The sequence below is a fragment of the Topomyia yanbarensis genome, chromosome 3 (genome assembly GCF_030247195.1).
Source record: "Topomyia yanbarensis strain Yona2022 chromosome 3, ASM3024719v1, whole genome shotgun sequence".
In the NCBI taxonomy this organism is placed as follows: domain Eukaryota; kingdom Metazoa; phylum Arthropoda; class Insecta; order Diptera; family Culicidae; genus Topomyia; species Topomyia yanbarensis.
In genome coordinates, this window is record NC_080672.1 from 93265787 (window position 1) to 93278226 (window position 12440).

The 12440-nt window shown below is 40.4% G+C and overlaps 2 protein-coding genes across 2 annotated transcripts in view; one reads left to right on the plus strand and one right to left on the minus strand.

The window, feature by feature from the left end:
- Window positions 1-1546, minus strand: part of LOC131692211 (ras-related protein Rap-2a) — a 459504-nt gene extending 457958 nt beyond the window's left edge. The window contains exon 1 of the mRNA XM_058979124.1: window positions 810-1546. The gene's annotated coding sequence lies outside the window, so the exon portion shown is untranslated. The remainder of the gene's footprint in view (window positions 1-809) is intronic.
- Window positions 1547-9948: 8402 nt separating this feature from the next.
- Window positions 9949-12072, plus strand: LOC131691546 (periodic tryptophan protein 1 homolog). The gene is made up of 7 exons (XM_058978052.1): window positions 9949-10225; window positions 10296-10357; window positions 10428-10579; window positions 10639-10803; window positions 10861-11143; window positions 11198-11802; window positions 11859-12072. The coding sequence occupies exons 1-7, from the start codon at window positions 10130-10132 to the stop codon at window positions 11978-11980; spliced, it is 1485 nt and encodes a 494-aa protein (XP_058834035.1). The 5' UTR covers window positions 9949-10129; the 3' UTR covers window positions 11981-12072.
- Window positions 12073-12440: the final 368 nt, after the last annotated feature.

The window sequence follows — 12440 nt, forward strand, 5'->3', positions numbered from 1 at the left end:
TTTGTGATACCTCTAGTACATTTTCGTTGTTGCTGCTAGTTGTTGTTATTATTGTTGCCACTTTCGGTCGATTCCTTCAGTTTACACTATGCTATGGGTTTTGCCGTATACGCACGCACACACACTCCCATGAGAGGGCTGCAGTACGCACGAACGCACACACACCGGAACGCACGCAGCCGTCTGACGTACACCGATGGCGATGATGATGATGATGTTGATGATCAACATCGTCAATAAACCAGAGTCTCGTGTCATTGCACACACCAATACCAACCGGACGCGACAATGCCGCGATTCTTGCGGTCTCTTCTGTATCTGTTAACCGCTGACTGTGCTCCCGCATCGTTTGGCAATTGCAAAGATCACGGCACTGCTGCAGCCCTAGAGGACTCCATCATCGGTGAAGATATTACAGAATCGGTTCGCTGGTATTGGTGCTGCTGAATGCTAATGACACCGAAATGGTGTTGACTAATAATTGTAGACGGTTGTGGTCAACTAATGTATTCTAATTTCTATCGCAATGCCCTTTTCATATTTTCCCGGGACGTGTCATAATTACGTCTAGCATCTATTTGCAGTTATGTATTTATCAAAAGGCCCTTCCGTCCTAAATGCTAAATCACTATTACTATCCCGTTAGTGTTTGTGATACATCACTGTTGTCACTCCTTAATGTCGAGTCTGAGTGAGAAAGCAACAGCTGGATGGGAGCATAATCTTTTTTTTTGGAAAGTCCCATGTAAGGACAATAATTGACAATGATGATGATGATGACGGTAAAAACAGGCAAAAACAGAACTTACTTCTAGAAGAGGATACTGCGTGTTGCTCCCTCTCTTTCTTTCCCGCTCACGCAGGCGATTTAATTACAGTCTCTCGTCGTAGCCGTACGGGACGATTCCTTGTTTCGGTTTTTTTTCTAGGAATTGTCTCGCTCTCCGCGAAATGTCTTCCCACTGTCAGTCAGCCGCCGCTATCGGAAGCCTTTTTTCGCGATCCAGCAAAAATGTCTCACCTTCCAAAATGCTATCTAGCTCCGTCCAACACTTGAATTACTGTTCACCATTGAACAAAAACAATAACTTCAATCAAATCCAAACCGAACGATTTCGCTTTCTTCTTTTGCTTGCTTCCCCTGGCATTTGCCCACTGCACACAGACACGGGGGCTGGATCACGGAGCACTATTTGCAGAGGAAAACTTTTTACCCCGAACACACGGTTTTCACTGGGTATAGGCTTTTCGTATCCAAGTAAAAAAAATCACCAACATGCACAAAACTGTTTGCTTGCGTTCTAGTTTTCCACCCACTTGCCGGATAACAAACAAAAAACAATCACCATAAGCAGCACAATTCCGTCGCCCGTCGTTTGCAACAGTGCGAGCGCCTCAAGCGGAGGCGAAACAATAGGGTCCCGAAAAAAAAATGTTGAATGAAACAACAATCCACACACAGCGCACTTGACACTTGAAAACTAAACACAATATCCAGTAGCCCAGTAACAGCACCGACGACGGCAAAACTCGCACTAATTCATGCCGTATTCACAGTTCGCCGTTCGGTTTCGCGTATCACTGTTTGGGCACACCATCAAACGGTGCGAGTTTGAATGAACATAGTATAGCTATTGCGGCGGGCAGTGTAGTTGTGAAATGCGATGGGAACTTCGGGTGCATCCGGCTTTGTGTGGGTGTTTGACCAGAGTTTTACATCTCAGGGTGTGGGTGAGATCGCGGACTTTTCCGTTTTGGCTGCGTGTACTAGCGTTAGCGCGGGCTGCCTCTCAATATACAGTGAAGGCTGCGGTACAAAACTCTTCGATGAGTGAAATATTGTCTGAAACATTTCATAAGGAGACTTAAAAGGTGCGAACATTTTGTCGATTTCGATCTTTTCGACGAGAACATTTCAAATGGGCCGATAAACAAAACGTAAACAATTCCGGTTAATACTTACTTCAAATGGACACTAACAAAGCTTTATACATACCTTAAATAAGCCGATTCTGAAACCTGGCTGTTGGGGAAATAATGGATTATCGAAAAGGCACATAAGCAAAATAACTTGTTTTGCTTATGTTCCCTTTCACTTCCCCTCAAAAATTAACGGCTCATAAACACCAAACAACAAAACGGAAAAATTTGTTTATGGGCCCTTTTCTTAATGAAAAAGACTATACTTGAAAAGGGAACAAAAACATCGCAACACCAAGAAAGGGATCAAAATAAACGTCACATAATCATTTGCTGTAAACAAAAGGGCTCACCCGCACGCACTATAAGCTAACGTCTCGCCGAAAAGGGATTATGGGAGAGGGCACATAACCAGTGCGATGTTTCAAAAGGGACCAAAACATTTATCTACAAAAAACGTTCAAAATACAATTTTTTTAATAAATCTGTTATATTATTCGGAAAAAATGGTTAATTTAACACGGCATTGAGTTGTTTGGTCCATAAATCAAGATCCTGTTCATAAATGGGAATATAAAGTACGAGATAATTTTTCAGATGCCATTTTCTCAACATGAGCATATTGTATATAATGCCTTATGAAATATTGACGTCGTTTTCTTCCTTTGTTTGGAACAAGACATGACAATCGGCTTCTTATCTTTCCTTCGACGTTCTTCTTTTCGCACATTTTTACCCTGTCGAAATCCTCCGAACAGTGTTGCTATTTTCATTAATGAAAATGGAGTCTTGTTGATTTATTTTATGCCGGCAATATTTTGTATCTTAAATCTACTATATTGATGAACGGTACCGTTTTTCCATGTCATGGGTGTATAGTAAGGTTTAGTGAAGCCATTTTCTAAATAATTTTAGATTATAGTGTGGTTTCTGTCTTATTTTTTGTTAAAGTTAATCAACCACGTATACGGTAAATGCACGATAAATACTTGTTTCATTTTGCCGCACAATTTCAGTTCAATTTAGTCATTTTTACTTTTTTAACGATAATAATTTTATTTGTCAAAAGTAATGACAATCTTTTTCTCATAAATATAGCAACACTGCCAAACATTATTTCGCTATCCCTGCAGTAACATTGCAAACGATGCAAAAAGTCAGAAGCAATCAATCAGGAGCTTGACCATTCTAACGTAAAATTGGAACAAAAACAGCCCCCCCCCCTATTGTTACGTCTTGTCTTAGCTTTGTTCATACTAAGAGAAGGGAAGACAATCGCGAGGTAATTTGATTCAGTCCCAACCTCAATATTGAACCAGTTCCAGCTTCGTCGTTTTGTCAATCAAGAGCGTTCTTAATATTTCCAAAGGGGTAAATACTGATGCTGGATCTAGTCTGGATACTTTATTACGGTATTAAAGTTCAGTAAGAACAGTTACTCAAATAGTGAAGCCAAAATGCGTCTACCAATCGGGCACAATCCACATGTTACTCTTAAAATAAATTCTGATTGTCCTCGATTGGTTGGATGCTTTTGTATACTACATTACACTAGAAATAAATATTTCCGGTGGAGTTACCAAACACCCGGAAAAGCATATTGTTTTGAAAATTAGAACGAAACGTTTATAAATCCGTGTCGAGTAAAGCAGATACTATGGAATATCGCTTTAAATGGAAGCAATGCGTTACAACGTCTATTAGGACTTAAATCATCTCCTCTAAAGTTTGTCCTAAAATCCTGCTCAGGATGTGTTATTTTCGCAAACTATAAAGTTTCTACTATTTTGTAGTATTATTTATCAAGAACCCCCTCGCATGGAGCACAATTATTACTGCATCGAACAAATTGTTCACATTTATTTCACTGGATTTGGATGGAATACGGTTCTTGGTTTTGAGGTACCTCTGTCCTATTTCCTGATTTCATCAGAGTTCTCAAAACGTATTCCAATGTAATCCTAAAAATGATTATCGTCAAAAGAATGTGTGGATAGCGTCAAAAATCTGAGAAATGGTTAATTTGAATCCTGAGAAGGATTTCGACTGAATATTTTACACAAAATCACCTCAAAATAATGAACTACATGTTAACCTATGCGCTAGATTTTAACGTAATTCTCAACAGGAATGTAGAAAAATTCCAGCAGAATTTCGTTAGCAATAATTTTACTTCCTGATTTAGTTAAAGTACTGAGCTTCACTTTGTCAAAGTTCTGAGTAGAATTTCCTCAGAATACTTGGAAGAACGGCATAGGGATCGTGACAAGGCTTTCACTAGACGCTGCAATGATGAACCCACAAAAATTGGCATGGGAAAAATATTAGATTTTTCAAATATCTATAAAAATGTACATAAATTTTATCAAGATTTTTTATCAATTCGCCAGCGTAAAAGCTGGGCAATCTTTGTCTACGCATATTAGTAATGTTTTATTTATTTATTTATTGGAGCAGGGAAAGCCAATTTGAGCTGAACATACAAGTGGGCGCAAAACCTCCTCGTCTTTTCGTACCAACAGATATAACATAATCCAAATGATATATAATATTCCTTAAAGCTACACAAATAATATATCTAAAATTAACAATCTGAACACATTAAAATAATGATAAGGTTGCAATACATTTAGGAGATTATGGGTCAAGTTTTAAAAATATCACTGTAAAGACGTTTAGGAGAAACAATAAGTTAAAATCAAAGGACGTGTAACATCGGTTGAATAGTCTGGTCATACTTGACATTGGTTCGTTGAGCCCTTAATCCGTTCTTGCAGAGGAAGTGATGAGAAAATTATTAGTTCTAAGAGTTTTTCGTCTGATGTTTATGTTCAGTTGACTGAGAAGCCTAGGACAGTCAATATTGTCCAAAAGCAAGTCGGATATAAACATAGCTTTTGAAACATTGCGCCAAGTACTAAGCAATTCAAGGCCTATTAGGCTACAATGTTCGTAGCTAGGTATATTTATTGGGTCTCTCCAGGGCAGATGACGAAGAGTGAAGCGAACAAATTTCCGTTGCATTGCCTCAACACGCTGCACTCCATTTTGATAAAAAGGTAACCACACAACCGCCGAGTATTCGAGCAAAGAACGAACCAGAGCGACATATAAAGCTTTTAGGCAAAGAATGTTTTTAAATGTCTTGGTCGCTCGAAATATAAAACCAAGTTGCTTGGATGCCTTGGAAACGATATATGAAATATGGTCACAGAAGGACAATTTGCTATCAAGCATGACACCAAGATCTTTAGTACAGGTTTCTCGTCTCAAGTTGATTCCTTGCAGCGAATAGTTAAATGTGATAGGGGTCCGTTTACGAGTGAAGGTAATTATGGAGCAGTTAGATGCATTTAGCACCATTCTGTTAAGTTGACACCAATTTGCGAAAATATCAAGCTGCTGTTGCAGAAATCGGGCATCAGTTTGGATACAAATTTTGAAGTACAACTTGAAGTCATCCGCGTAGGAAAGATTTAAACACTTCAAGGAGAGATTAACGTCATTGATTTATATCAGAAATAAGAGAGGCCCTAGGTGGTTTTCTTGGGGTACGCCTGAGGGAGTGGTGAATGTTTCAGAGACGGTGTCACCTATTTTCACTGACATTTCGCGACCTACTAGATGAGACTGTAACCAGTCCAGAGATTTGTCTTGGAATCCAAGACGCTAAAGTTTCGCTATGACAATGTCATGGTTAATTTTATCAAATGCAGCTGACAGATCGGTATAGATAGCGTCCGTTTGATACCCTTTCTCCATATCCTGGATGAAGTATAACTTACTAGTATTTGTTGAGCGCATAGGAATAAATCCGTGTCGATCAACGAAGATGTAATGTGAGGTGCAGCTAGAAATAGAATCCACAATTAGCAACTCGAATAGCCTAGATGCTGCACTTAAAGCTGCGATACCACGATACTTCGAGACGATACACTTGCTACCCTTGTTGTACACCGGGAATAAGAATGACTTTTTCCAGACGTTTGGGAATGTTCCTAAAGATAGCGAGCGGTTAAATATAAATGACAATGGAGACGCTACGTTAACTGCTCAATTTTTTAAAACTATTGATGGAATGCCATCTGGGCCAGGATTTAATGAGCATTTGAGTCGTGAGCATGCTTCTAGGACATCAGCATTGGATACAAGGGAGGGGTATCCAACAGATGGAAAGCAAGGAACATTGTTCGCCGAGTTGCAGTCAAGGTTATCATTGCTGAAGACACTGCTGAAGTGTTAACGGAAAAGACTACAAATCTCTTGTGTGGAGGTTGCTTCCTTATCGCCATTAACCATAGTATTTCCGCTTTCTTTCCTCTTTTCATTCACGTACTTCCAGAAACTCTTGGGATTGGATGTTCTCTCCCACACGTTCAACCAAGGAGCCTAAAAAATGCGTTGGCAGTGCTGAAATATATAGGTAGTTTATTATTAATGTAGCTGAGGATCCGTTTGGGACAGGTATGCCATGCCTCGTGAGGCGTCAGTTGGCCAGGCAACGCGCTACACTTTGCTATATTTATTCTTATGGAGAAAGCTGAATAGAAACTACCCCCTCAAGGACCGGTTCGTTTCAAAACCATCCAATAAAGGCCGTTCGTTGGGGTGACCATACGTCTTGGTTTCCCAGAACATATCCTGGTCATAGTTACGGCCGACCGCAACGAAAACTGCAATGTGTATGTTTCTCTTTGTTCGAATTTCGCCACGTTTAAGTTTTATATGTTTAATTTTAAATGTGGATGGTAGTTACAAAACAAATATGGTAAAAAAAAACAAATATATATCTCTAGTTACTAAAGTCATGTTTCTAGTATAACATGTTAAAAAATACTTTCTTGTCTGCTTAAATAGCCTTTCAATCCGGGACCCGACGGTTTCATTTCGGTACTTGTGAAAAGGCACACCGACGTTTTGGTGACGCCGCTGCTCCCATCTTTCGTGCTTTCATCTCTTACCATAAGCATGTTTCAACGACTAACCTACTGTGACAGGGCGTGTACAACGTCGTACTCAAACTGAAATTATTTGCATCGACCTATCTGCTGCTTTTAATAGAGTGAACTAAGCCATAACAATTACTAAAATGTCGAAATTTGAAATCAGCGGTAGCTTGTTTCTATCCTAGCTCACGGATCGAGAAATAATGGTTGTCATTGTAGATTGCGAGGCACCCATATTGACTTCAATGTCAGAGCCCCGATAAAGCTACTTGGAGCTGTTTATGTTTCTCTTTACTTCAATGACTCCTCGACGGTCCTTCGCAGATGATCTCAAAATATTTCCTCTCATCTGCTTAGTTGACACTTAAGAAATATTTTCGTAAATCTGCCACGAATAGATTTCGTAAAATCAACACTCGTAAAATATATGAATTGTGGAACTCGTAAATTCAAAGTTCGTAATATATACGAATAATGTTCGTAAACATAAACAATTACATTTAGTTTATTTAGTCAAATAGGTCGCATAATTTACGAAGTCGATGCGTTACCAACTCACGATTTACGAACAATCCGCAATAAAAATATCATCAATAGAGCTTCGAAAATATTACGACTGATTTTCGTAACTATTACGAGTAATGTTTGCACTGTAAGTAGCGGTTTAGCCACAACTCGGGTTCTTGTTTGCCAGCGCGGTCTAGTCTACTGGAATTTAGGATTTTCGAATGTAAACCAACAAAAGGGAAAATCAAATAAACTAAATTTTCCAACTTTTATTCCTCCACACGACACCATTTCACTGCTGTTGCGGCTGTTGACTCACTGCTGCGGGTGGTCTCGTCCGACTGTTCGGAACAACAACGTCCGAGGTCTCCTGGAATTACTGCTTGCTGAAACTCACACCCTTCGAATGGCCCAGATTGACACCGCAGTGATCTACCTCAGGTTCAATCTACTTCGCCCTGAGGCACAAATCCCCGACTACATACGAGGAACGTGCCATTTAAGCCAATATATTCTGATTCTACTTCGCCCTCCTTTGCAATTAACTTTGGAGGAGTGCTATGCTCGTTCATTTCTATCTGGTTGTATCCATGGCTCTGGTAGGTAGGTAAACTAATTGCACAGACTAACAGACATAACACTCGAAGACAATGCTTCGCCCGCATTAGCGGTCATTTTAAATATATGTTGTTGGGACTGTGGCCGCATTTGAAATTATGGCGTCGCTAACATATGAACAATCATATGGGGGATAGACCACTACTGAAAAATTGTTCCCAAGCCTGGGGTAACCCACCAGCTAATGAGTGTTTGGGACCGCGGATCCAGTGTTCTGGGAAAGTTGCCGGAACGATATTTTTTCATGAATTCCCTCATAGTGTTGTGTCTGTTAGTCTGTGGTAATGGTATGTTCGGAAAAGTTTTTGAGAATACTCTCACAAGTAGCATTGCCAAAGACACCGGTTTTCTGTCCCTACTGGGTTTTAGATAATGTCAATTGCTTATAAGCTATGGTGGTTCAGCGCTGGTTTTATAAACCAGTCGTCGTATGGTCGAGTCCTAATGAAAAAGGATTTTTAGTATAAGTAGGCGGCACATAAGCCCTGAAATCAGAGCATGTCGACACAGAAGGTCAAGTTCCACAATGGAATGTAGTACCAAGGATTGAACCATCAATATAGGATAGTTTGTTCGTGTTTGCTAAGAACCAATTGACGGTAATGTTTTATTTGTGGTATTACATGCCTGCAACGTTCCACGAAAGACTCATGAAAAAAATGATTTTTTTCTGTCTTTTCTCAAATAATACTCGATACTTTAAAGACCGTTAAAGATAGGATGATGCCACATTCGGTAAAATTTCTTGTAAAATAATTTACTTTAAATTTGTCGAAGCATAATACTGCCAAAACAAATACACTTTAGGGAGTGTATAGTCAAAATTAGGTATATTTCCATCCAGTGCTAAATCGTTACGCTGACGGGTTACAGCATTCAATTCACAGAAATCGATTTTTTTCCAAAATGTCTCTCACTGCGAAAGATATTCGTAAACATTACGATTTTTTCACTATATCAACGCTAGTTCGTGAAGTGAATGAAACCGAAAAAAGACAAATTCCAAAAATTCGTGCATTGTATGATTCTTTTCGTTCTATTTACTATTCTATTAGTGAAGGATTGCGGATTTCCCCAAAAACAGCTTGAAACCTTCGCAGGTTGTGGTATAGCAAGAACCTCTTGTGTGTAAATCGAAAAAGTGTTCGGAATCGAACGACATTCCGGCAGAGCTTTGTCGGCTTTTACAGGAATACCGAAAATTTGGGGAGAATTCTGCCAGGCACATTTAAGCGAGATATAACGGTGCGGAGGGTCTTATTTCTACTGTCCTGGGTTTTCACGTGCCTGATATGGTCACCCTGCCGTTCGTTGAACCAACGTTGGACGATGTCTAAATAACCGTTCAACAGACGATCATCGTTGGACCCGTGCTGAACAATTTTGAAATATTTTTGGGCTTCTCATTGGATAATTTGTGCGTGTAAGTTGACACACTTATAATTTTAGTAAATCATGAATTAACGTTACGACTTCATCTCATCAGTATTTTACTGCAAGTTTGATCATTAATATGTGGCTACAAAGAACTAAGTTAAATTGTACACTGATGAAGATGGTTGTAGCAAAACCCTAATAAAAAAATATACACTAACTTTAACCCATATAATCCAACGATTCCACATATTCTTTGGATGATTCTCTGAACAGGTCGTTAGGCTATTGGATCATAAGATGTTTATTAGGGTATGCATTAGGATGAAAAAAGAGAACATTTTCCTTCTACCCATTTTCAGCTGTGTTTTAGCTCATCAATGTGCGATAATGTTTAATTTAATAAATTTTGGGCACATGGTAGATTAGAAAAAAAAAAAAAACAGTTGGCATCCCTGCGTTTATGTGCCGTAACCCGTGGTAAAGCTCATTATATAAAAGCTCCATAACCGAGCTTTTGCAGTAAACGCTAACGCTATTCAATGCTTTTTTGTCGGATTCTCCGTGTATTTAATGAAACTTCAGAATGTTGTTTGACAGTTGTTACAACTTCATTCATCAGCAGCTATTTAGATATGAAAACACGTGCATTCCGTTAGTGTTTTTCAATCTGGTTAATTTCCAGTAGCATTTTGTTTGTCGAGTAATAATAATTGCTCCTCGATAGACTTCAGTGACATTCTACTAGAAAAATCACAACCAAAATGGAATCCGATCAGGAAGATGAGGTTCCCAACGTTAATTTTGTTCCGAGTTTGCTGTTTGTGAAGCGAGGCGTTGCAAAGGCCAATCCTGATAAGGTCCCAAACTTTTTTTACGCGTTCAAACCGTTGAAATTCTTCAATGTTTTATTCTTTCTTCCACACTCAGGTAACTTTGACACCGGCAGAATTGGCCAGGATCATCAACGATACCAGGGATGATTTGGAAGAGTAGGTTACCGCTGATAATCAGTGCTGATTTCGTTCGCGTCGCTAATTTCACTAATTCTAACTCCTGTAGGGAAGGCGGTGAAGGGATGGAAACTTCGGAAGATGAGGAAAATGAGGACAGCGCTGCCGGATTGGCAAATCGGGCTCGGAACACAGCGAGAGCGTCGGGGAGTGGGACGTCAGCTGGCGATGAATATGGGTTTGAACGGTACGAGCAGGAATGTAAGTGTAGAAAACTAATTTGTACGTAACCGCAATTAATATAAATATTTAACCTGCAGCTGGAGAACCTGTGGTCAGGCTTAGTTCGGTAGCCATTGTAGATCCAGCTGAGAATATTGAAGATGAGGAAGACTCCGAAGCGGAGGATGAAGTCATCAAACCATCGGATAATCTGATTCTGGTTGGTCACGTGCAAAATGATAGCGCTTCCATGGAAGTTTACAGTAAGGACATTTTTCGGATGCGTTATGCCACCTTTTTTAACTTTTTTGCCATTTTAGTTTTCAACGACGAGGAAGGAAGTTTGTACGTCCATCACGATTTTCTGCTCCCGAGTCCACCACTTTGCATCGAATGGCTTAGTTTCGATCCGGGAAGCGACAAGTCCGGTAACATCTGTGCCATCGGCTGCATGGATCCGGTTATTACCTTGTGGGATCTGGACATTCAAGATTCGCTAGAACCGGTTTGCAAGCTGGGTTCTAAGGGTAGTCGTAAGAAGAACAAGCCAAAACTGGGTCACAGGGATGCGGTGTTGGATCTTTCCTGGAACCGCCACCTAGAGTGAGATTGATTCTGTTAACAGACATCAAAAAGTTCTAATCAACTTACTTGCAGGCACATCCTAGCGAGCGGATCGGTAGATCAATCGGTTATCCTGTGGGATATTGAGAATGGCACACCGCACACCACCATCCGGCGGTTCGATGAAAAAGTACAGACACTTTCGTTCCATCCTACAAAACCGGAAGCCCTGCTGGTGGGAAGCTGCGACGGTGTGGTTAAGGTTTTCGATTGCCGTTCCACGACCGACGAGAGCAGTAGTTTCAAATCTTGGGACCTGGGAGGAGAGATAGAACGCGTCTGCTGGAGTCACCACAATGAGCATCACTTTGTGGCCAGCACCAATCAGGGCCGGGTGCACTACGTTGACGTCCGTACGGATCATCCACTGTGGTCGAAGGAGTTGCACGAGAAGGAAATCACCGGACTGGTGTTGAGTTCGATGGTGAAGGGAATGCTGTCGACGGCTTCGGCGGATGGGACGCTCAAAGTTTGGGATATTGATGACGAGGATGCACGGTTGGTGTACAAGAAGAATCCCAAAATGGGGGTGATTCAGTGTTTGGAAGCGTGTCCGGAGAATCCGTTTATGCTGGCGCTGGGTGGGGATCTGAAGACGAAGAATTTTGCGGTTATCAATCTGTTGGATAATGATGTTGGTTAGTATAGTGTGAAATCTTTAAATGAATAGTAGTTTAATCAAGATTCTTTTTAGTGTCCAATGTGTTTAAACCGCGGTTCGATCCAGGCTACGTTCCAGTTGTATCAGAAGGTGATTTGAATATGGCCACAGAAGCGATGGAAGATGCTTCAATCGATGACAGTGATGACGAATGATTCTTTGGTGATTACTCATCTGATGAGTAGCAGATAAACGTTTGGAAATATATGGCTGGTGTAAATGTACAACCGGTGATTTTTAAATTCAATATGTTTTTGTTATTTTGCTTCTTGCATTGGATCTCGTTTTGTTCTCCAATCCTTTCAACTACTTTGTTAGTTCGCCGTCGTCTATTTAAAGAAAGATAATCTAATGTTCTCTAAATATAAGATTTTCGTCGATTGGTGAATGCAAGCATTCGCTTCTTGGTTTACTAGTACAGTTAATAATAAGTTAGTTTCCCGGCGGTGATTGCTATTCCGTAACCGCAACATTATCCGGATTGATGACCACCCCTCCCGATTCAAGCATCTCCCTGCGTATCGTTTCAAACCTCGGGCATTCGAAGGCCACGTGCTCCACCGCCTCACACTCCGGGCATAACGGTGACGTTGCGTGCACGATCCGATGAAGATG

Coding starts and splice junctions, on each gene's coding strand:
- LOC131691546 (XM_058978052.1), top strand. CDS start 10,130: ATGGAATCCGATCAGGAAGATGAGGTTCCCAACGTTAATTTTGTTCCG. Junction 11,144..11,197: donor TCCTGGAACCGCCACCTAGA/GTGAGATTGATT, acceptor ACTTACTTGCAG/GCACATCCTAGCGAGCGGAT. Junction 11,803..11,858: donor TCTGTTGGATAATGATGTTG/GTTAGTATAGTG, acceptor GATTCTTTTTAG/TGTCCAATGTGTTTAAACCG.